The sequence below is a fragment of the Epargyreus clarus genome, unplaced genomic scaffold, assembly GCF_041222505.1.
Source record: "Epargyreus clarus isolate Ecla_fem2 unplaced genomic scaffold, WU_Ecla_fem_2.2 ptg000016l, whole genome shotgun sequence".
Classification (NCBI taxonomy): Eukaryota; Metazoa; Arthropoda; class Insecta; order Lepidoptera; family Hesperiidae; genus Epargyreus; species Epargyreus clarus.
Window position 1 is genome coordinate 7,776,771 of NW_027332224.1, and position 25,352 is coordinate 7,802,122.

The 25,352-nt window shown below is 40.9% G+C and overlaps 2 protein-coding genes and 1 long non-coding RNA gene across 3 annotated transcripts in view; 1 reads left to right on the plus strand and 2 right to left on the minus strand.

Annotated features, from left to right (window-relative positions):
- The window catches only part of LOC140748628 (uncharacterized), a 71,771-nt gene that overhangs the window by 25,931 nt on the left and 20,488 nt on the right, over nt 1–25,352 (minus strand). The window lies entirely within an intron of this gene.
- On the minus strand, nt 873–19,872 carry MED16 (mediator complex subunit 16). The gene is made up of 20 exons (XM_073081530.1): nt 19,687–19,872; nt 19,074–19,251; nt 18,115–18,247; nt 17,654–17,783; nt 16,428–16,573; nt 15,890–16,075; nt 14,590–14,706; nt 13,378–13,445; nt 12,349–12,495; nt 11,513–11,617; nt 10,376–10,502; nt 9,588–9,708; nt 9,391–9,477; nt 7,601–7,745; nt 7,033–7,199; nt 6,536–6,681; nt 4,533–4,633; nt 3,474–3,574; nt 2,260–2,400; nt 873–998 (listed from the first exon to the last, which is right to left on the minus strand). Exons 1-20 carry the CDS (start codon nt 19,746–19,748, stop codon nt 950–952), a joined length of 2,457 nt encoding a protein of 818 aa, XP_072937631.1. The 5' UTR covers nt 19,749–19,872; the 3' UTR covers nt 873–949.
- Nucleotides 20,346–25,352, plus strand: part of fra (neogenin protein frazzled) — a 194,056-nt gene continuing 189,049 nt past the window's right edge. Inside the window, exon 1 of the mRNA XM_073081470.1 lies at nt 20,346–20,623. Within this exon, the coding sequence (XP_072937571.1) occupies nt 20,539–20,623 (85 nt within the window). The 5' untranslated portion in view covers nt 20,346–20,538. The remainder of the gene's footprint in view (nt 20,624–25,352) is intronic.

The following is a 25,352-nucleotide window of genomic DNA, read 5'->3' on the forward strand; positions in this document are numbered from 1 at the left end:
ATCAATAGAAACCGAATGATGCTTTGTAATTTACAGATTTTGTACAAATACTCGTATCTGCGAATATGTATTGAAATATTATAGCAGATGTATTGAAAATTTAAATATGTATTTTTTTATATTAAACTGTAATTAGCGTGTAATGAAAACCGCTCAATGATGTTGTATTTTTCCGAATGTTTGAAACGAAAGAAGGGTGCGCGCGCAGAATTAATACAGGGTGAAGTTTCCAGAATCTCCTATAAATTTGTTTTTACCCAACTGCGTCATAAAGAGGGTAATATTTTTTTGTAGATCATATTAAATAAGTATAATAATTAATGTTAATTTATTATAACACCTTAACTTTACTTCAAACACCAATAAAGTCCGAAAAGGAGCATATTGTAACCTAATACGTTACACGTTCGTCGTACGTTACGTTTTTAGTAATGGATTTCTTTTATTACTCAAAACTGAATGACCCCTTACTATACTTTTTGATGACCCCTTTCTACACTAATTATGTTCAAAAATAAGGTCGAACTAAAGCTATACTACTGTAGATGATCTCCCTATGCCATAAAAGTAAATTAAAGATTTTTTGTTATTTTTTCTTAACTCTTATTAACAAACCCCAAAAATTTTTCACACACTGCATCCAACACTATGTATTAATTAACATTAACATTGTCAAATACGAATTAGGATGCTATTCTTGACGATTTCGTTGGAACGCTTAGTGTATGTGGTTACTTTTCCTACAACCAATGTAATAGACTCTATGTAAGCTTATTATTTGACAAAGAGCATTAAATAAATAAAAAATAACATGAGCTTTTTTAGTTTTAAGCCTGTAGCTTACAGTGGTAACGCTTTTTAAATAAAACACATTTTCGTACATTATACTTTTTATTTATTTACAAAATACGTATTAAATTACGGTATTTTAACTTATAACTAAAAGTAACTAATTTAAGCCCTGAATACTACAAAACAGGGTCCATTTGCCGCCACACCTGTAAAACATAATACAAAATTATTAATAGTTTCAAACAGAGATATATATCTTAGATTCTATAATAAAGACTAATGATGTAAGCGGCTCGAGGTATAAGTTGTTTCTATGAGACTCAGAAATTATTAATTTCCATTATTTTCAGAAATTAGGTGGTATAACGTTGTAATTTTAGGGCTCGAACACAAAACTGCGATGCGACGCGATGCGAATTCACAACGCAGAAAATTGCGACACGAATTGCTGCGATGCGATATCGTGCGGCATAGCGTCTCCCAGGGTGACCATTCTTTCGACATCCGTCAACCGTACGGAAAGTATTTTGAAAATTAGGTCGTGACATGGATCGTAAAAAGAAGTGTGAACTTTTTTTATTGCTTAAGAGATACAGGAAAGAGTAACAAAGAAAATTTTTGGGTTCATCCATTTATCATATATCATTTATTTTATATTTAGTTTCCCAAAGAACAGGGCGCTCCTCAATCAGTAATATAAAAAATCAACGACGTACTTTGTCGCTTTTTTACATACGTCTTCCCACCCAACAAATACATGCACGTCTTTCCCACACGCTGTCTCAGAATGAACTAAAAATGGCGTCAACAAGTGTGACGAAACATCGCAGGAATGTGCGATGCGAATTAATTCGCAAGTTCTTGCGATGCGTCGAGGGAGCTCGCAGATTTTTACGATGCGACGTCGCATGCATCGCAGTTTTGTGTACGAGCCCTTAACTAAAACAAGAAACTTATATTATTTCTCCTAAGGTATTAAAATACGGAATGGTTCTTAGAGGTTTTTGATGTGACTAATAGAATTGTAACTATTAATATCAAGTTAACATTGAAATTTAATCGATTATTATCGTCGGTACAATAACAAAGCAGCGGTATGCTTCTGTCGTGTCGTTCTAATTTCAATTATCAGACTGTTATGGTATATATATTTTTATTATAGAAATAGAAGTAGCAGACGTGTATGCAGTCCACCTGATGGTAATTGGCTACTGCCGCCTAGATTCATCTGCAATCCACCCCAGATAAGAAAAGATTCCTATTTGTAGATCGGCCACAGGTGCGTCGCTATTAAGCCCTGAGAACTAAGCTGATATGCTTCGGAAAAGTATGTCTCCCTTAAAATCCGAAAACAGCAGCGCTTAACACTGCTGTTATCCAGCATTCCACTAGTCGCAAAGAAAATGATCTGCCTTGCGGTCCCGTCGATCAGCCGAGGAACGTATCGTATAATGATCGTATACTAACTTGCAAGCCGCCAAGAACCTCGCGTCGTACGCGCGCTGCAGCGGATGCTTGGTGGGCTGCGACGCGGGCAGCGCGCGCGCGCCGCAGCGGCCGCACTGCCGCCAGCGGCGCGGCTTGCGGCCGCCGCCCAGGTACATGTATCTATGGAAAAATGTTATATCTAACCTCACTGTGGCATATGGAGATTGTATATTTTATGTAAAAGATATATTAAATATCAGTCGCTCTGTAACGCTCCTGCGATACAATCATTTTATTCATCGCTTCATCCGCAATACAATTTACGCAATGTAATGTTGGCATAAATACAACCATACACAAGTATACGCCAAATATGCAAAAATCATTATATTACAGTGATTTTTTTAATAATATGAAAGTAGGAGACTATAATACAGTCCAATGATAGGAGCCTACTGGACACCAGCCATGAATCACCTATATACATTTGTAATCAATCCCAGAAAAGATCAGAGTCCTACCTGAAGTAGATCACAGATGCGTGCTACCCCTGAGGACGAAGTTGGAAGCCCTAAAAATATGACCCCTCAAATCAGAATACAGTAGACTTAATATTATTATTAAGCTGAAACAGGTGTTGAGGTAGTGCCGCCGGAGTCAAACCACAAAGGATTTTAACATCTTCAAACGAACATTACATTAAGAATTTAAAAACTTGTCCGAGAGCATCTGAGCACCTCATCTGACAAATAAAGCTTCTTTTTTTCTCTCTTATCACTTATATGTATATTTATTTATTATATTTAAAACATATTCATGTATGTATGTATAAAATATGTATATTATTTATTTATCCTTAATGTATTATATTTAACACCTGCCGCAAATTCTCTCCAATCACCAAGGGTTGACTGGTAGAGAATGCCATTAGGCATTAAGTCTGCCCTGTTGTAATATAACTTTGTGTTACTTTTACAATAAATATATAAATAAATAAATAAATATACTAAATACAATTTGAATTTACAATATATATAGACTTCAGTGGACCTTATTGATTTCACATCATCAAAACGTTAACAACAAGTTAGGAATAAATATCGGTATACAAAAAACAAATAATTATATTATAATTTATTACAATACACAACATTTTAGCAATATGCGCAAAAATTAAATCGCAAACCATGAAAGTTAATCAAATAATAATTGATTAATGGTAAATTATTAAATAACATAATTTCCATACAAACCTTATAGCGTCCATAGTTCCTAATGGAGGGAAGTCGCATTGTGCATACGGCGGTGGTTCTGGCGAGTACCGAAGATATTCAGGCTCCGTTCCATATTCAAACTAAAAAATCATAAAAAAGATACATAATATTGTGTAATAATCGCTTTTTATTAAATTTTAAGACACTTGTAAAATTTACGGTTTTTATGTCACACCACTATTATAGACAACTAGTGACAAGTGTTAGGGGGGCGATATTGAAAAATGATCGATTTTGACATCGAAATTTTGGAGGACGGATCGATCAAAAATATCGATTACATAAAAATAATCAACTAAATAGAGAATAATGTATAGTTCGTGTAAAACTGCTAGTTCCCTCTGAATATAGTAATGAATCACAAGAACTTCAGAGCGGACTAGAAGTTTGGCGCGGACTATACAACAATAATGAAATTTATATATTATAAAGCTAAATTGAATATTGTAAGGTGTTACAGGCGGGGAAAGGTAGTATATTTATATTCGGAGAAAAGTAAAAAAAAAAAAAAACTTTTTGAGTATATTTTTACTTTTTTTTATATGTAAGCAACAATCCAAACGGCTTGACAGATTTTAAAGTATGTGATGTCGTTGAATCCGTCTAAGTTATGGAATTGATATAAATAAAATTACTTCATTTATCAGTTTATTACTTTCAAGAAGTCGAATTTTTATTTTTTATACTTTTTTACCGACTTCAAAAAGGAGGTGGTTATGAATTCGGCCGGTAAATATATATTTTTTTATGTATGTACATTGTACACGAATTACTCCGCCGTTAGTGGACCGATTTTAATAATTCTTTTTTTATTGTGTAGAGACGAGCTAGAAGTTGGTCCCACTTAAATATGGTTAGGATCCATCGATGGGTTCTGGAGAAAATATGTACTAAACCAACTTGGACTCCAGAAATATGTACTAAACCAACATTTATTTTAATTATTTTTTAACTTTATAGTGACATAGAAGTCGGTTGTATTTTTTTGTAATTATATTTTTTACTTTTACCAAGATGTGACGACATCAGTATACTCACGCAGAGCGGCCACGGGCGGCCGTGCGGCGCGGCGACGCAGCAGCGCGGCAGCAGCTCCCACACGCGGCTCGGCCACTGCGCCGTCAGCGACGCACACTCCTCTGTAACACACAATATGTGACGAGTTCATAATAAATACATAGACAATGTATAGGCCGCGCCAAACTGTTATTCCGCTCTGACTAGCAGTTTTTCCGCGGTCTATACTTTGTCAATGCACACTACTCTACAACACACAACAGCTTAGTTAATATTAAACATGTACATAGACAAAGTACTTTTTCAACAAAATCATGCTTCCCTAATGGCGGGGAAATGGGGGGAGCATAGGTAAAATGCTTTTTACTAACTCTCCCCCATTCCCCCTTTCGTGTGGTTTACTTGTCACTTAATAATACTACATACCTTTTTACTAACGTAACTGGCGTCGAAGAAAAATGGAGGCACAAGTCACCCCCACTGATCACACTTTTCTTGGACAGAGAAGCTTTACGTTATGTTTATCATAAACAAAGACACATTGATCCAGTAGATTAATCTTCGATTTCTATAAGTTGTTGGCGAGGCGTGCCAGCGGGCGGGAGAACGGCTCCCCGCCCCGCACTCACCCAGCAGGTCGGCCTTGAGCTGCGCGTTGTTGGCGAGGCGCGCCAGCGGGCGGGAGAGCGGCTCCCCGCCCCCGCCCCCCGCCCCGCACTCACCCAGCAGGTCGGCCTTGAGCTGCGCGTTGTTGGCGAGGCGCGCCAGCGGGCGGGAGAGCGGCTCCCCGCCCCCGCCCCCCGCCCCGCACTCACCCAGCAGGTCGGCCTTGAGCTGCGCGTTGTTGGCGAGGCGCGCCAGCGGGCGGGAGAGCGGCTCCCCGCCCCCGCCCCCCGCCCCGCACTCACCCAGCAGGTCGGCCTTGAGCTGCGCGTTGTTGGCGAGGCGCGCCAGCGGGCGGGAGAGCGGCTCCCCGCCCCCGCCCCCCGCCCCGCACTCACCCAGCAGGTCGGCCTTGAGCTGCGCGTTGTTGGCGAGGCGCGCCAGCGGGCGGGAGAGCGGCTCCCCGCCCCCGCCCCCCGCCCCGCACTCACCCAGCAGGTCGGCCTTGAGCTGCGCGTTGTTGGCGAGGCGCGCCAGCGGGCGGGAGAGCGGCTCCCCGCCCCCGCCCCCCGCCCCGCACTCACCCAGCAGGTCGGCCTTGAGCTGCGCGTTGTTGGCGAGGCGCGCCAGCGGGCGGGAGAGCGGCTCCCCGCCCCCGCCCCCCGCCCCGCACTCACCCAGCAGGTCGGCCTTGAGCTGCGCGTTGTTGGCGAGGCGCGCCAGCGGGCGGGAGAGCGGCTCCCCGCCCCCGCCCCCCGCCCCGCACTCACCCAGCAGGTCGGCCTTGAGCTGCGCGTTGTTGGCGAGGCGCGCCAGCGGGCGGGAGAGCGGCTCCCCGCCCCCGCCCCCCGCCCCGCACTCACCCAGCAGGTCGGCCTTGAGCTGCGCGTTGTTGGCGAGGCGCGCCAGCGGGCGGGAGAGCGGCTCCCCGCCCCCGCCCCCCGCCCCGCACTCACCCAGCAGGTCGGCCTTGAGCTGCGCGTTGTTGGCGAGGCGCGCCAGCGGGCGGGAGAGCGGCTCCCCGCCCCCGCCCCCCGCCCCGCACTCACCCAGCAGGTCGGCCTTGAGCTGCGCGTTGTTGGCGAGGCGCGCCAGCGGGCGGGAGAGCGGCTCCCCGCCCCCGCCCCCCGCCCCGCACTCACCCAGCAGGTCGGCCTTGAGCTGCGCGTTGTTGGCGAGGCGCGCCAGCGGGCGGGAGAGCGGCTCCCCGCCCCCGCCCCCCGCCCCGCACTCACCCAGCAGGTCGGCCTTGAGCTGCGCGTTGTTGGCGAGGCGCGCCAGCGGGCGGGAGAGCGGCTCCCCGCCCCCGCCCCCCGCCCCGCACTCACCCAGCAGGTCGGCCTTGAGCTGCGCGTTGTTGGCGAGGCGCGCCAGCGGGCGGGAGAGCGGCTCCCCGCCCCCGCCCCCCGCCCCGCACTCACCCAGCAGGTCGGCCTTGAGCTGCGCGTTGTTGGCGAGGCGCGCCAGCGGGCGGGAGAGCGGCTCCCCGCCGCGGCCGCACGCCCGCGCCGCCACCACCAGCTTGCGCAGCAGCCCCACCGCGCGAGGATCCGCCCATAGCTCGTACCTGGAAAAACAATTTATACGTTCATACTTTTCTCTCACTCACTCAATCTTTACTCATTCGCCCACATATCCATCCTTAGTCATAATTTACTTCCATACTTGTCATTCACTCATCATACACATATCGTTCATTCACTCTCATAGTTCCCTTATTCGTCATTCCCTTATCATTTACTCACTTATCACTCCTTCAGTCATTCATAACTTACTACTCACACTGCCAGTCAGTCATTCTCTCATTCACTCAACACCAGCTCAACACTACCTCAGCACTCACAAAGCCATCGTTCAGTAAGCCAATCACTTATTCTCTTCCAACCCCACCACGTATATTGTGAACCATAAAACTCACCCATGAGGTTGATGGTGTGTGTTAGGTAATGGTAACGCGGCGAGCGCTGTAAGCGTTATATCCACCGCCCGTTCGAGTAGACGGCGCAACGGCTGCAACGCTTGAAGCGCTTGTAGAGTACCGCCCTCTGTCGGCACGTCTGCTTTCGCCTCGAGAGCTAGGAGACTCTGAAAATATCGTTTTTTTTTTAATTTTTATAACTAATGATAGATAACATCATATATAAGAAAAATATTCTTCGATTCAAATTTGGCGTGTTTGTAAAAACACGATGGGAGTGAATTTTTACATCACCTATAACAACATTAATTGATACACATACATTTTTATTGTTTTATTTGTATTACAAATGAAGTGTCAATGCGGTTTTATTTGTTAAACACACAAGCCCTTTCACTCTCTAATTATAATTTTCTAAAACGTCATTTACCCGCAAAGTGTATGTAAAAAAGCCAGACACCTCACATTATCATGTTCACAACGCTTGAGATTATCGAGCGCGTCTTCTGTCGACACCGCGGACATCGACATCGACAACACGAACACCGCGGTGTGGATTATCACCCACCTTGTCGTGCTCGGGGTGCGTGAGGTCGTCCAGCGCGTCGGGCTTGTCGTCGGGCCGCAGCGCCGCGCCGCACGCCGCCCAGGCCGCAGCGGCCGCCTGCAGCGCCGCCAGCGCGCCCGCCGCGCGGAGCGTGCCCGGCGACACGCTGCCGACACGAACATCGACATGAACATCAACCACGTGAACATCAACCACATTAACATCAACCACGTGAACATCGACGACATGAAAATCGTGCCAACATCGTCAATATGTGATGTTATGATTACGCTTTACGATTACACACTACGCAATATTGCTCTCAAAAAACTCGCAGACGTCCATACTTTCATCAATATGAACATCGTGTCAACATCGACCACAGGAACACCGTGTCAACATCGACAGTATAGTCTTCGAAACGTCGACATATGAAATAACATGAAATATAATGAAATATATTTATTTCGTATAGGCCAACGGCGGCACTTACAAATCGTCGGTTACTATATTTTTTTAAACTACTACCGGATCGGAAAGCGACCTCAACTGAGAAGATCCGGTGGTAGGGAATCTTCGACAGCAAACACCAGGTTACTTGCAAATTGTATATTCAGCCTAACAATGGAAATTTTAGTTAAATCGCAAATAGTATAGTATATATAGTGATCGCGTGGACGGTTCGTCGGCCAGTTGGTGGGCCCTATCGGTGTGTGCGCGTGCGCCTGTGTGCGTGCGCTAACATCCGGCAAGAAACTCAGTGGGTTTGTCTTTTTTATAATTATTCTTACTCTTTTTCTTTTTTTTTAATTGTCACATTTTTTACTTATAATTAATAAAGCACTAGCTCCCGTATCTTGCATAACATTTATGTAAAAAATAAGTTCGTTCAGCAAGAGTATGAATAGAGTCGTTGATAACATCGTCGTCAACATGAATATAGATGTCGTCATCATATGAGCAATCATAGGCAATACCGTCAATATGAATAAGCCATCAACGATATCAACACCATCGTCGTCACCAACATTCATAACGCCGTTGCCAACATCGTTATGTATAACATGAATATTGTCGTCGTCAATATGAACACTATCGGCGTCAAGATTGTCAAGGAAATTAACATTATCATTGTCAATATGGAAATTGTCACGAACATGAACATCATCGTCGTTAACATAAACGCCGTCGATGTCAAAATCTTCGTGGACATGAACTACTATAGGCTTTTTTTATAACATATGAGTAGCAGACCAGCATGCAGTCCACCTGATGGTAAGTGGCTACCGCCGCCCATGGATATCTGTAATCAACCTCAGATTTGATCAGATATTCCTATCTGAGGTCGGCCACAGATGCGCCGCTACCCCTGAGGACTAAGCTGGAACGCATCGGAAAAGTATGTCTCTCTTACCACACCCTTCAAACCAGAACACAGCAGCGCTTAACACTGCTGTTATAAGGCAGAAATTGGTGTGGCGGTGGTGCCGCCGGAGTCGAAGCACAAAGGATTCTACCACCTTAACAAGGTAACTATAAATATTGTCGTTATCATCATTTTTTATATTGTAATTATTAAAGCAAGTGATAATTTACTCCAACAACTGGTTTTCATAACACAATATTGGCTATTAATATTTTTAAAATGCACATTATTTCTTTGTTGAGAAATTATCCATTATTGAGACCAATTATCCTCATTAAGCCTCGTTGCAAACATATATTAAATTACACAAGCATTAATCATAGGACCTAAACATTTCTCCTTACATAAATAATGAGCTGACACATATAGAAGATAGAAAGCTTACCTGCAAAGTGCGATTCTTATTTTGAGCCAATGATGAAAGTAATATTGCTGGAATGTCTGCGGTTGACGTTGGAATGTTTCCGTGAATCTGAAATGTTGTTATTATATATAGAAAACTGTTCAAGGCAGATGAGAAATATAAAATATTAGGAGACTATTTCTTTCGTACGTCTACGTTGCATTGTCACGTCCACTTACCTCTCATACAAAGCCTCTACGATGTTCGGTTTGATAGTCATCAATATGTCCAAGTAGTCATATCCTGATACCATCGCGTATTCCAATAAAAGTGTAGCGTGCTGCACTGATAGGGGTGTCGCTGCAATCAACATGAACAACAACATCAATGCTAACATCAACACGAACATCAACATGAATATGAACATCAATCCTAACAATGAACATCAATATGGACATCGACGTGATACGCATGCCGTAAATACGTACAGACTGTTCTCGACATTGATTTATTATTGGATTTCGATTCTATACACAAAATCATCCAAATTAAAATTGCTATATAAACAGAAGCGAAAGTGGAAAAAAGACGTTTCGTGAATTTTCATTCTTAGTCTTCAAATATATTTTTTAAGTGGATCTGGACGGCGAAATCCGAAACTGTGAAAGTTTCGGTGTTTTTTGTGTGAAAGTTTTCTGTGAAACTGTGTTAAAAAACCGTGAAAGGAACCGGCCGATTTTGATAAAAACTAAACCTGCATTATTAGGGTTGTTTTTCCTTCGACACGAATCGATCGGGTTCATTTCATTAATATTACTTACTAGAATCTGATCCTTATAAATAAAACTATTATTATACATTTTTCATTTAAAATGAACGTACCCCATATCCTACTGTAAGCCCTGACAACGTGTGTACAAAACGTCATGACAATCGGTTATGTAGTTAAAGCATAAAAACGCAACAAACAAACAAACAAATAGACAGACAAGCTCACATTCGTCCTAACATTAGTTGTGATACTCACGTATATTCTCGGCCCAGGGCTGGGGCAGCTTGTACACGTGGAGCTGGGAGTGGGTGTCCACCGCCACTAGTAAGCCACCAAAGGTAGACATCTCCACGCACGACACCGTCGCGCAAGAACCGCCGCTCTGGGTAAACAGGTGTTATTTGGAGTCTGTTTTCTTAGTACTTCCTTGTGATTGAAATAGTGCGTATAGTCCGCGTAAAACTGCTAGTCCGCTCTGAATATAGAAATGAATCGCGTCGCCATAGCAAAATGTATGACTACCTGCTAGCAACAACTTCAGAGCGGACTAGTAGTTTGACGCGGACTATACTTGTGTGAATCGCCGCTCTGCGTGTGAACAGGTGTTTTTTGGAGTCTGTTTTGTTACCACTTGCGAGTGACTACAAGGTACTGTGTAGTATTAGGCTATACTTTATTCAATATTTGTTTATAGTAAAACGTGGTGAATATTATTTCCATGAAAAAAGTTGACAAACAAAATACATAGTATTCTAAATATTATAAAACAAGAAAATATTAAAGTGGCCTTAGTGTCAACTATCTAGCCCTTAGTATAAGGACAAACCCTTAGTACATTATTACCCGATTATATTAAGACCCTTTTTGCTCAGTCGAAGTCTGGTAATAATTTTTAATCTATAATAGTACATCACGGTACGCGTGGCCAAGTTGCATATAATTGCACGGCGTAAAATATTAACATATTTATTGCTTTAAACAAAATACTCATTACTCACTTTTAATTTTCACATGGTATTTAAAAGTATGAAACGTTCATAGCGATGTTAATTTTTTACAACTGTGAGGGTAGTGTATTGATATTCGTACAGTGTTAAAATGGGCTACTTTGGACACGGAAAAGCGTGGCTAAAATGCGGGTTTAGGTCACAGAGTGCTATAAAAATAATTTCTATTTACATTTTACGAAATAATGTTTAACCTTAACAATACTATATTTTTGCATGAATAAATTTTTATTATCACGTCTACAAAACAGGTATGAAGGTAAGGTAAGTGGAGCGTATGTTGATTGTTCGTATCGTACCAGAGTACTCACGGGCAGCTCACGACTAGAAAGCTAAGGCAAGGAAAGTGTCGTGTAAGTTCGTGTTGTACGGAGTGTATACTCACGGGCAGGGCTCCGCCCCCGTACTTGGCCTTCTTGGGCGGTGCCGCGGCCGTCGCGGGAGTCTCCGCCGCAGCACCACTGCCTGATGATAGCGCGCGGGAACACAGCTGTACGGACATATAGATTTATAATATATGAGAGTGGTTATATAGGATGTTCTAAAATTGAAATATTAATATGTATTACTAATTAGCAACTACCCTCAAATTTAAAAAAAAGTGTGTTCACACATGTATGCAAATAATAAACTATACTTAAATGACTTATTCAATAAAAATATACAATATCAAACAGCGAAATTCCAAAAAAATGTTCAAAAATAATTGTTACATATGACATCCCTAAAAATAAATAACTTATAATATTATTTTATTTTCGTTGTTCTTAAAACTTGCGACAAGGCAATTTTATCGTATCGATTTTAGATTTCAATGTTGTTTATTTTTATAGTATAAGAGTAAGAAACAAGTGGCTAGAATGCTTCGGATAAGTATGTCTCCCTTACCACACACTTCAAACCGGAACACAGCAGCGCCTAACACTGCTGTTGTTAGGTAGAAATAGGTGTGGCGGTGGTGCCGCCGGAGTCGAACCACAAAGGGTTCTACCACCTTCACCTTGTGGTTCGATTTCCAGCTTAGTCCTCAGGGGTAGCGGCGCATCTGTAGCCGACTTTAGGTAGGAATATCTAATCCTATCTGGGGTTGATTACAGATGTCCATGGGCGGCAGTAGCCACTTACTATCAGGTGGACTGTATGCTCGTCTGCTACTCCTATATTATAAAAAAAAACACAAATTTCCTTCAGTTTCATTTATATTAGTTAGGATAAACTCACATAATGATGATTATCCCTCGCAATGAGATGCAGCGCTCGCGGTGTAGCCAGCACGGCGTGCGGCGGTCCCAGCGGCAGCTTCGTGCTGGTGATGTGGCGGGCCCCCTGACCCCCCTCCACTGGCCACACTGCTGTTTGTTGCCATACCTGCAAAATATATTATTTAATAAAAAAATATGAGTCTGTGTTTTTGTTTCGGGTTGCCATACCTGCAAAATATTTCATTAATTAATAAAATAAAAAAAATGTGGCTGTGTTTTTGTTTCGGGTTGCCATACCTGCAAAATATTTCATTAATTAATAAAATAAAATAAATGTGGCTGTGTTTTTACTTCGGGGGCGAATTAAAAATGCCATTAAAAACACTTTTAAAATAGCCAAGTCTCAAAACTTAATTCTTTTTTCGTAAAAAGTTGTATACCATGTAATACCAAGTCAATTAATTTATTCAGTCCCTACTTAAGGAACTTTCTGTTTGAAACTATCTCCTAATTAGTTAACTTAACAACATCTTATGAGACCATATGCATATTTAAAATCTTAAAAAATATCTGTGGCGACTTCCCGCTACTCGTCAAAAGATGGCACCACGACTAGTTTGAATCACGCTAACGAAGTTTTCTAAACATCTTGTACATATACAAGCTCCGAACTGAGACTGTCGGAGTGCGGCCGCTGTCCGGGCATGATCACTTAGCCCACAAGAAGATCACCCTTTACCAAATATCTTTCACACTCTAGCAAAATGAATGCAGTCCACCTGATGGTAAGTGGCCACCCTTAGAAATCTCTAATCAATCCCAAATAAGATTAGATTGCTACCTGAGATCGGCTACAGACGCGTTGCTACTCACGAAGTTGAAACACCTTTCAAACCAGAACACAGCAGCGCTTAACACTGTTGTTAGGCAAAAATAGGTGTGACGGTGGTGCCTCCGAAGTAAACACACAGCGTTCTACCATCTTTCGAAAACACAGCTATAATGTGTATTTTGAATAATTCAGATAAAGTAATAAAATCATACTCACAACAGTATTGAAGCAATCCTGTCCTGTTTTCTGACCGCTACCCGGCGTGGTGCTGCCTTGCACTGGACCTAAGGAGGTATGATAGTAAATGAGTTAATTATAGTAAAATATGCATGTTAATTAAATATCGGTACGATAGTTGAATTTACATTGCGCAACTATAAAATAGCTAAACCTCAATTTTTTTTTTTTTTTAATTATAAGAGTTGCAGACGAGCATGCAGTCCACCTGATGGTAAGTGCCTGCTGCCGCCCATGGACATCTGTAATCAACCCCAGATAGGATTAGATATTCCTACCTGAGGTCGGCCACAGATGCGCCGCTACCCCTGAGGACTAAGCTGGAACGCCTCGGAAAAGTCTGTCTCCCTTACCACACCCTTCAAACCGGAACAGCAGCGCCTAACACTGCTTTTATTAGGTAGAAATAGGTGTGGCGGTGGTGCAGCCGGAGTCGAACCACAAAGGGTTCTACCACCTTTAAAAAACATAAGATATAAATACATATAAATTGGCTACATTACAATACATTACGCATAAAATAGCTAAACCTCATATACATATCATTCGCTCAAGTGTGTGCGTGCGTCTTTGTTTGTCTGTTTGCGGGTGCGTATGTGACCATGTTTATATGTGTGGTATGTTCACGCGGGAGTGTGTGAATGAGTGAGTGAGTGAGTGTGTGTGTGTGTGTGTGTGTGTGTGTGTGTACGCGCGCGCATTTTTGATCGGCCGTGCGCGAGTTCATGTTTGTGCTGGTGTGCGTGTCGTATATCCGAGCGAGTGTGTGTGTGTGTGCGCGCGTGTATAGTCCGCGCCAAATTCCTAGTCCACTCTGAAGTTGTTGCGCGCAGGTTTACTTAGCATATACTCCGTAATGTAAGGGCATGCTAACGCAGCTATGTACCCGCGGGCGAGAGCGGGCAGCGGAGGGTGTCGGGAAGGTCCCGCAATGTCTACGTCTTGCTAATATCTGCAATTTGCTATTGCGACGCAACTCATTTCTATATTCGGAGTGGTTTAGCAATTTGGCGCCGACTATACGTGTGCACGTTTTTGTTTTTTTGTGTAGAGAGAGATTGTTGTAGAGTTCACGTGTTAGCTGGTGGCACGCAGGCGCGTGTGTGTGTGTACGGGCGCATATTTTATTCGCTATGTGCGAGTGCTAGCTCATCAGCTGTAATCCAATTAAACTATTTCCACAAAACGTACCTTTGGACAGCAGCTTGTGTACGGGGAAGGATCGCTCCGTGAGTTTCCACAACGTCAGGGTAGTGCCCGCCACCAGCAGCGAGTCGGTGTCCTCGCGGAGACACCACGCTATCGACACTGGAAGGAACATGGGAATTTTTAATTTGACGAAATAAAAAATCTAAAACATATATCATCAATGGTGAAAACAAAATAAAGGAACATTACTATTTTTATGAAAAATGAAAAACTAATAAACTTGCCGCTTGTATCGCTAGCATGCTAAATAGTTAAAGTTACTTCTAAGCGCAACTATGACCTTCGATCTTTCCTTCATCTTACAAACATTTACGAGTGAAACGAAGCACGCTAGAACATTTCGGATGTATCCCGAAACGCACTAAAGTATACTGAAGCACTCTGAAGCATAGTTTAAAACAACGAAGCATACGAAAGCACATCGAAGCATTCCGAAGTACTCCGAAGTATATAGAAGCACTCCGAAACATACCAAAACACTCCGACGCATATATAATCACAACGTAGCCCTCGAATGAAGGAGTTATAGGATAATATAAACGAACTTTCAGGATTAATCACGATATATTACTTGGAAACTGTACACTACATTATACATTCACTTGACAGACAGATTGATCAAATCAAAGAGTGACACATAGGTATATTTAAAAGTAAATTAATTTACATTGAGTTTATATCTAGAGTATATATAGAGCTTCGATGCGCTACATCGCATCGAAGCACATCGAAGCACTCGAAAGTACATCGAATCACTATAGTAGCAACTTATTTGGCGCCTACGTGTCGTCGTTCAACAAGCATAGTACGGGCAGCGGCTGCGCGGCTAACGCGAGCGCCGGCGCCCGCGCTACCAGCTGGCTACCCAAACTACCGCTTGTATCGCTAGCACTTTGAATACTTCGTTTCTCCTAAGCCCAACGATGCGCCTCGTATCTTTCCAAAGCGATTACGACCGTAGTTACGGTTTCTCTTAAGTCCAATGCGGCGCCTTGAAACATTTCAAAGCACTTAGGAGCGTAACGAAGCATATTAAAACACTTCGGATGTATGTTGACACAACAAAACATTAAAGTGTACCGAAGCACTCCGAAGTATACCTAAACACTGACGCGTATAGAATCACAACGTAGCACTCGAACGTGCGTACGAAGCATGTCGAAGTACTCCGAAGCATTTAAGGTACTCCGAAGCACATCGAAGCATACCGAAGTATTCTTAAGCACATCGAAACACACCGAAGTCCTCCGAAGCATTCCGGAGCACTATAGTAGCTACTCACTTGGCGCCTGCGCGTCGTCATCCAGCAGACACAGCGCCGGCAGCGGCTGCGCGGCTAACGCGAGTGCCGGTGCTCTTGCAGCGGCGCGCGCCACGCTGACCGCAGCGCAACGCACACCACGACGAGCGCCGCGTCGCCACGCCAGCGCCACTAGCTGGGTGCCCGCGCCGCCGGCTGTACCGCCACCTGTGAAGATATGCGTTATAGCCCGTATTGTCTATCAAGGTGTTTTTTTTTGTAATTACACTTCTTTGGGAGCGTTGGGAGCTTTGGGATAGTTGCGTAAAATTTTTTTGCCACGTCTCGGTGCTAAAATGTCCCTAAATTTGAAATATTTATTTATTCATTATGTAAATTTAGCAGTATAAGTTATATATTCGTAAATTCTTTAAAAAAAATGTTTTTATTTGTCAACAATTAAAAAAAAACTTACAAATCAGCTTCATTTAATTTCAAGGCGGCGAAGTATCTTTATTTATCAAAGGCATATGTAAATCGATACAGTAATATTTACACGAATCGATATTATGTAACTCACCCTTATGTGCGATCTCAGCGGCAACCACGTGTTCCCGCACCGGGCGGCCGTCGGTCGCGGTGAGCGCGCGCGCCCCGTCCCCCGCCGCCGCGGCGCCGAGCAACCCCGTGCCCGTCACTATCAGCGCACCCTCCACTGCCACACCCCTGGGGACAACAAACGTAGGAGGTAGAACACTGTCTCCGGCGGCACCACCGCCACACCTATTTCTGTTATAACAGCAGTGTTAAGCGCTGCTGTGTTCTGGTTTGAAGGGTGTAGTGAAGAAGACACACTTTTCGGAAGCATTCCAGCTGAGTGCTCAGGGGCAGTGGCGCATCTGTGGCCGACTTTAAGTAGGAATCTAATCTTATCTGGGGTCGATTATAGATGCCCATGGGCGGAGCCACTTACCTTTAACTGTAAGCTCCTTCAGAACTTTTTTGTTATTTAAGTACAATAACGAAAATTTTCTGAAGTCAATAACAAAAATGTTGAGGATAGAAGCTGTCATCTCAATGGCTACCATGACTTGAGCCATATTTATTATGTTAGCATCTTATCACTTAACTAATGATAATTTCACTATCACTGTCGCCTTAGATTACCAATTTTATTAGATACCTTAGATTACCAGACAAGCATGCAGTCCATCTGATAGTAAATGGCTACTGCCGCCCATGGACATCTGTCATCACCCCCAGATAAGATTAGATTCCTACCTGAGGTCGGCCACAAATGCTCCGCTACCATCGAGAACTAAGTTGGAATATCGCAGAAAAGCATATCTTCTTTAACCCCTTCAAACCAGAACACAGCAGCGCTTAACACTGCTGTTATTAGGCAGAAATAAGCGTAGCGCTGGTGCCTCCAGAATCGAACCCTAAAAGATTCTATTAAATTCAATTAAATCCCTTGGATGAGGTGGATGACTGAGATCTGTAGTTGTTGTTTGTCATTGTAGCTAGATTTAAGTTACACTGCCCACAAACCAATGCACAGCAACGCTTAAAACTGGTATTATAAAACAGAAATAAGTGTGACAAGGCCTTAATCGAATCAAAAAATGATTCCAGGCTAGATCAGTTTGCAATTTTTATACATGCAATAAATTTACAAAACATAGATAGTATGATTCAGAATCATCAAACACCGTATATTGTCGGTAAGTAAAAACCACAAAACTATTTCTAATGCATAATTCATAGATACATTTGCACACTGTATAAACGCGTTAAGATACTAACCCAAATCCCTTCAAAGTCGGTGTTTGTCTCAACATCTGTATGCGATCGGAGATTGGCGCGTCTGGCTTCTTCTCCGCGACCGCTATACGTCGCCCGTTGTGGAAGAAAGATGCTTTGATGATGTGCTCTCCTGAGGATGTGAGTAAATAAATATATTACCATCATCATCAACCCATTACTGTTCCACTGCTGGGCACAGGTCTCCTCTCAGAATGAGAAGGATTAGGCCATAGTCCACCGCGCTGGACAAGTGCGTATTGGTAGACTTCACATACCTTTGAGATTGTTTTTATAAAATATATCAGGTAATAGTAATAATTTCTAATACACATATAACTTTGAAAAATCAACATATACAACCTTCAACTTGAAACCCTTTGTACGCCAGAACAGCACTATAGAAGCTTTGTTATTAACAATTAAAGTTAGTCACGAGAAAACTAAACTTTAGTCAGTATTACCTGGAAAACTTGCGCTGTACAAGCAAGTCCACTCGTTCAGGAGGTAATCCTTCTGTGTGTACACTGACACATCTCCCTCTGTGGTGGCCACCAACAGCTGCTTGCCTTCTATGTCCCATTCTATTGCTGAAACCTGAAAAGAAGTTTAATGTCAAATTTGTAGTTGTGTCTAGTAGGTTGTAAGGGGTAGCAAGGTGTATGTGGCCAACCTCATGTAGGAATGTAATCCTAGGTATCTGGGTTTGATTACAGATGTCCATAGGTAGCAGAAGCCACTTACCATCAGGTGGACTACATGCTCATCCGCTGCTCTTATATTATAAAAAAAAAAACAGTTCTCGAGAAATCAGTAAAATTTAGGATCAAGAAGTAATAGACATAATTTAGTAGCAATGACAACGTAGGCAGCATTGTCATAAGCTGTTTCCACAACATAAACATGCTACAGAATACTACAGATCACATAGTAGCATGGCATAGCATAGCATGGACATGGGGGAAGGGCAAGCCACATTCGGAAGTACTCTCTAAGGGCTGAAAATAATATAAGTTAAGGTAATGCAACCAACAAGTTCTCAAAAGGTCCAACAGTTGCTAGGAAAGGTTCTAATGTAAGCTGTACACGCTACAGTCTACCTGACAGTTCACCTGCGCAGGTGTGTCTGTACAAGTCGACCACATGTCTATAGCGTGTGTGGGGACATTCCGGTGTACCATACTTTGTGCAGTTCTGTAGCAATGATGTTGATTGAAGACGATGATGCACCGCATGGTGTCATAAGAAAGAACTGACTTTTTATTTTACGCTCCTCTCCTGCACTAGTATATTCTCACACACAGTCCGGTGTACCTTCGAATACCTCAACAGGAATACCTTGGTGCACCATAGTGTCTATGGCAGGCAAACGAAAGGTCTGAGGCCGCAAGACTGACTTAGAATAACCTCCCACTGTACTCACAGGATGTACAGTGCTAGTAACTTTATGACTCTCCCAGGGTGTGTCCAGGTCGCAAACGTACACGTGCCCGCCCCAACTGTCTCCGTCAGCGTCAGACAGCTCCGTCAGCGACGAGAACGCAATGATGTTGCATGTTGATATAGTGCAGAGAGGACGGGTGACCTCAGGGTCTGTTGTGCTGTAAAAAATACATGACCCCATAAAGGGAAAAATTATATAACATGATGATCAGATCTATGATAGGTTTTTGGGAAATAATTATGAATAAAGGGTTTAGTTTTTTGCTTGTCAAATCAACCAGTGTTTCATTTTAGAAATGTATTTTGTTTTATTCGTAAGGTAAGTGTATGATACTTGAACTTATTAAGTATAAGTATGATTCACAGAAGAGTGCTGATGATGTGTAATTCAGGTATTCCTTACTTAGAATAGACACCATGCTCTCGCTTCGTAAGTTTGAAGATAAAAAAATATTTGTAAGAGAAATGTACGTTTGTCACTCATGGATAAACTTTAAATCAAGGTTCTTACCACGGATCCTTACCATGGATTATGGATGTGTAGCTGGTCTTAGGTCAAAACTAGAGCATTATTTCAAGGAGTTAGAACTTACGTTTCAAAGTGTGGAGGCTCGCATTTTAGAGACTTCCGTCTCATTGAGTATATTAGTTCCATGGTAGCATTTACTTGGTTGTACTAAATGTGTAGACCATTCAACTTTAAATATAATTATTCTAAAGTAAAAGAATTCCGAGTAAACAACAATATTGGTTGAATTATTGACAGTAATGACTTTGACGTTTTTGACATTAATATGACAGTGATGGGACGCTTTCGGGCGTAGACAATTATGTCACTTTTCTACATATCGAATGTGATTTTTATAGGGTTATTAAAGTTATTATTATTTTTATAAGTACTGCTTTTAAACTGATTTTTACATTAAATGAGGGCGCGATCCTCGGAGTATCTCAGAGTGGTTCCACCAACGAAATATACTCTTCGGATTACTTATCTTTATAGAATAAATACTAAAAACTTTTTTGCAAATAAGTAAATTGCAATTTTTTTTATTAATTTTTTTTTAAAAACTGTATCGAAGTACATCATTATATTTTTTAAATATAAGTAAAATATATACATTTCCATGAATACATGTGAATTATCATAGACAATTTTATTTTTTATTGCACGCCAACTTATTCGAACTTCACTCCGAGCAATCGTACAACAGACAACTTCAGTTCATTCAGTAATATGATTGTTCCGGACATTGACCTTTCAATATTGAGTGCGAGTTGAATTTCCGAACGCAGTAGTCCTCGCCAGACGAAAATGGCGGATCGTTCGCTCTTATCTTAGCGCGTTTGTGCTCAGTAACGTGAAATATATTAGAATTTTAAGTGAAAATGTGATAATTATGAATTAAAAACTCAAGTGCAGTGAAATTGTAGTGTATTTAACCATGTGGCGGACAGAAGTGTGTCGTTTTGGTTATGGAAACTGGATTTTTTTGGTAGCTTGTACCTATTTGTTTACATGGGCTCAAGGTAGGCTCCTTTCTTTAATAAATATTGCTTTATAATATCGATCGGTGTAGTTGTAACGTGGGTTACTGGCGGGGAGGTTAATCCGCCATAAATTTGGGTATTTACGACTGCATTCCCGTTTTGGTACGATGTTTTTTACGATTAAATACTTGATTTCGATAAACTTATTTCTTGTAAGAGTACTTCTTTAATGTATGAAGACTGCATCTAAGTTTATTTATGTGTGGTTTATTGCGTATTTCTTAGTAAGGTGTATAAATGTCGGGGTGAAATGCGAGGGGCTTCTGTGTTGTATTTATTGCGCGTAGGGCTCCTTTGACGGCTTTAATGGGCTTTTAAAGCGGTAATGACGAAACGCGGGTGTTTATTATGTGGTGGTATGCAGGCTAATTAAAAGCTGTTCTGGTGAAAGATTTACGAGAATTGTTTTAACAGTTTAAGTGCATTTGAATTTCTTATTAGGTTTGATTCATTTATATGGTGTAAAGACTTAGGAACTTACACTTTTATTGTGTTCTAGTGCAATCTATGTTCGTTTTGTTTTCAAAAAAATATTTAATGTCGTATGTATAAACATATATAGAGTAACTTAACTATAAAATTGCAATTTAATATAATTATTTACAACTTTACTCTTAACTTAGTAATTTAAGAAATATCTATTTACAATTTATGCGAATTTTTTAAGACATTATTCATAAGATTTTTGTCTGCTCTTAGAAATATAACAAAAATATTAAATAAAAATATTATTAACATATAAGAAATTTCTGCTATTCCAGTAGGCATAGCACATTCATTTGTTGTTATAAAATTCTGCCTATAATATTTGCTTAGATAAATTTATATAATTATAAGTTGGTCTATTCTAGCCTACAGTTTACTCTCAAGATTTAATGCTATGCTATGTATTAAATGGTGAAATATACAAATTTCACTATTCAATAATAAATAGAAGTTTTGTTAAAAACTTTTAACATTTATAACACACAAGTTATTTAAAAAATCAACTATTACAGCAGATCACAAATATATAATTAGATGTCTGTGAAATTGTCAAATGATTCTGTAAATTTTGTAAATTTTTGAAGTGTACCATCTCAGAGTTTTGACTGACCATTAACCATTGATTACTATTTAATAACAGCAATGATTTTTTTTCAAATAGTGATAATTTTGTAACATTTTTTTAATTATCATTTTATAATACAAAGGTATTCTAATTTAGTTCATATTCTTAAGGTTGTTAGTACCACATCCATCGATCAGCCTGTAACCCCATTTGCGCAGACATGGTCTCCATTCGATGACCTGCCTACCCCATCGGTTGTCTGTCCTACGAACAATGTGGCTTGCCCATTGCTCTTCAGCTAGCTAATTTGAGATGCATGTCAGTAACTTTTGTTTCACTGATACCTACTCTTCCTACCACCTACCTATTCCTACAGATTTAAAGTTGTGACAAAATTTTAATCTTTGTTGTACTCAGAGCTTAAATCCTATATAAAGTGGCAGTAGACCTCTTGTCCTATGTGGTTGGTCATAAGATCGAGATGTTCATGGGCTCCCGTATCTACTTATAAAATTCTATCATTTATTTTACCTTTATGTTATCTGTGAGGAAAAATCTAGGGTGATTTTTATGCCTTGAACTTTTAACAGAGAACTTCATTGTAATAGACTAATAGACAAAAGTAAATATTACAGATGAAGTAAATGTTAAATAGCTGCGTGTGAGTTTATTCCCGCTAAAAATGTGTGTTACATCGTTATGTGTTACATACATAAAAATGTGTTACATACATTTACTTTGTTTATCAAGCGCCAGAAAAAGGATATATAATAAAAGTGTTAAGTAAAAAATCCACGACTAACAAACGAAAGCTACACGAAATCTATTCCGAGAACATTGGGAATAAAAGCAAAGTTTTAATCCCCTATTACTTTCTTAATCCACGTGTAGCATAGTCCGCGTAAAACTAGTCCGCTCTGGATATAAAAATGAATCGCGTCGCCATAGCAAATTGTATGTCTACACCCGCTCGCAACAACTTCAGAGCGGACTAGCAGTTTGGCGCGGGCTATACTTGTAGTCAATTATGTGTTACATCAGCGCGCGTAACGTCCTCTATGCTAAAATATGTGTTACATGCACTAATACTTAATTATATTATAAAAAAAACTTCAAAAAGGTTAAGTCAAAAACCTACATACACGAAACCTAAACGAAATCGACTCCCAGAACATTGGGAATAAAAGCAAATGTTTAATCCGCCATCACTCCCTAAAACCGCGTGGTGCATTCATCGCGTCACGATCACGCCGTAAATCACCGGTTCGATGCCCGGCGAAAGCGATTTACATTTTTATATCCTTTTTCATTACACGGGTCGGGGTTTATGGGACTTTCGGGTCTAAAATATAAGCCGTTAGGGCGATGTTTGTTGAGCGTTTGTGCCGATCGTGTGCGCAAATAAGGCTAGTTTGGGACGGCCTATTTTTTGTTTTGCTTCGATTTCGGTTCAAGTTTTAATTGGTATTAAGGTACTCAGGAGTTCGACACGGGTGGTACTGAAATCTGTTTCTGTCTTCATTTATGAGATTGACGTTGGAAACGATCGTGCTGTACATCTGATGGAATGCTGTTACCTGTCATCAATATCAAATAGAATTGGTGTGCTAACTAAGGTTGGTTACAGATGCATTGCTACCTATTTACGTGGGGAAACTCTGCATGGGTTCCCCTCAGCGGCGAGAAGATATGCCGTACTCTTACCGGCTAGAACCTCACGATGTTCCTCTGGACTCCCTTTGTCGGGACCATGAGTACGCTAGTAGCACTCGTTTGCCCGACGGCGTTTGCCCTTGTCCAGCCCATCTCGGTTCGAGATGTAGCTGGAGCTACTCCTGTCGCGTTGCTACCCCTGAAGACTAAATTGATATGCTTTGTGTCTCTGCCTTACCACGTCCTTCAAACCAGAGTAAAGCTACACACTAAGGCAGTCAGGCAAATATCAACGGATAGACTTTATTCCGATTTTAGTGCGTCTTTAAGATCGCAAAAATTTCAAATTTTAGACGAAAATGGAAAATATATTTCTCAAAAGTCTACAGTCCGTTTGAACTTAATATTACATGAATTATTTAAGAACAAAGTGTTTAAAAAGTAAAGAAGTAATATCACAGAAATTGTTTTTCAAATGTTGTCAAGAGTCTACAAAATTAGGCTCTTAATCTCGAGACCCTTGGCCCTTTAATCTACTGACAAACAGAAAGATATTACGGTTTGTAATAGAAAAATAAAATTGTTTAAACTTACAGAATATTTTTTGTTATTTTGTCTAAGGTACCTGTTTTATCGCAGAACAGTAGCGAGACGAACAAAAATATAGATGGAACGAAGACGTGTCAAATATACTCCGAATAAGTTTTATATGAACAAATCTGTGAAGCTACGACTACAAGACGGAAGTTCTAAAGTCGCATACATTTGAAGCTGGAAGTTCGAAAATTTTAAAATAATGAGATTAAAATAAGCTTGTAAATTAGTATTCACCCTCGTGAAAGTTTTGTTCAAATTAGTTTAATTATTTTACATAAGCAAAAGAAAATACGTAAAAAAAAATGTTATATCTATTGCATTTTTTGTTATTGTTCAAAAGCAAAGACATTCAACTAAGTAGCATTAGACCGAACATCGAGAGGAAAAGTGTCGTTCACTAGTTATTGGTAGTAGGTCAATCCGAGATGGTGACAGCGCGTAGCGCAATGTCATCTAATCAAGGTCCACTCTAGATCTAAGCCTATGTATTTAATCTTATAATCTTATTATATTATGTACAAATTAACTTAAAAATATTACTTTTCCATAATCCTTACTATCCTTACTAATATTATAAATCCGAAAGTAACTCTGTCTGTCTGTCTGTCTGGTTGTCTTTCCTTCAGGCCTAAACCACTTAACCGATTTTAATGAAATTTTGTACAAAGATAGTCTGAGACCCGAGAAAGGACATAGGATAGTTTTTATCCCGGAAATCTCACGGGAACTAGGGATGGCGATCTAAGATCGATTAATCGGAGAATCGATCTTTGGTACCATAAAAATCGGTTATTTTATGAAGGTACGAATTTTCAGTTTTATGTATGTTAGTATGTCATATTATTTTCTTTTAAACGGGGGCGAAGCCGCGGGCAAAAACTAGTGTTTTATCTTTCTTAGTTTATCTTTTACCGGAGGAACGAGTGCCTTAATATTTTAGGGCAAAATTAAAGAAATTCACATTAGACGTTTCACGTTGAAGTATCCCGGGCAATCCTCCGGGCATCTCGGGTAAATGATCTTTAGCGAAATTGAGGCAACTGTTTGTTCTGTAATTAATATTGCTGTTTATTCTCAGGCAAAGATAAAAATAGGGATGGGAAATAGAAGTGGATCGTTGAAGGTAGAACGTTATGTGGTTCGACTCCGATTTCTGTCTAATAACAGCAGTGTTAAGCGCTGCTGTGTTCTGGTTTGAAGGGTGTGGTAAGGAAGACATACTTTTCAGAGGTATTCCAACTTAGTCCTCAGGAGTAGTGGCACATCGGTCGCCAACTTCAGATAGAACTTTGTGACTATAGTGGAACCACAAAAACTTAAAAATGTGTATTACATATTAAAAATGTGGGTTTGTTCTCTTTTGTTTCTTTGTAACAAACAATATTGTGTTGAACTTTAATATTTAGG

What these genes read in the sequence shown, in the direction of transcription:
- MED16 (XM_073081530.1), bottom strand. Translation starts at nt 19,748, where the DNA reads ATGGAACTAATATACTCAATGAGACGGAAGTCTCTAAAATGCGAGCCT. An exon ending in AGGATTGCTTCAATACTGTT is followed by an intron (nt 12,496 to 13,377) that starts GTGAGTATGATT and finishes TATATTTTGCAG; the next exon opens with GTATGGCAACAAACAGCAGT. An exon ending in CGAGGGATAATCATCATTAT is followed by an intron (nt 11,618 to 12,348) that starts GTGAGTTTATCC and finishes ATGTCCGTACAG; the next exon opens with CTGTGTTCCCGCGCGCTATC.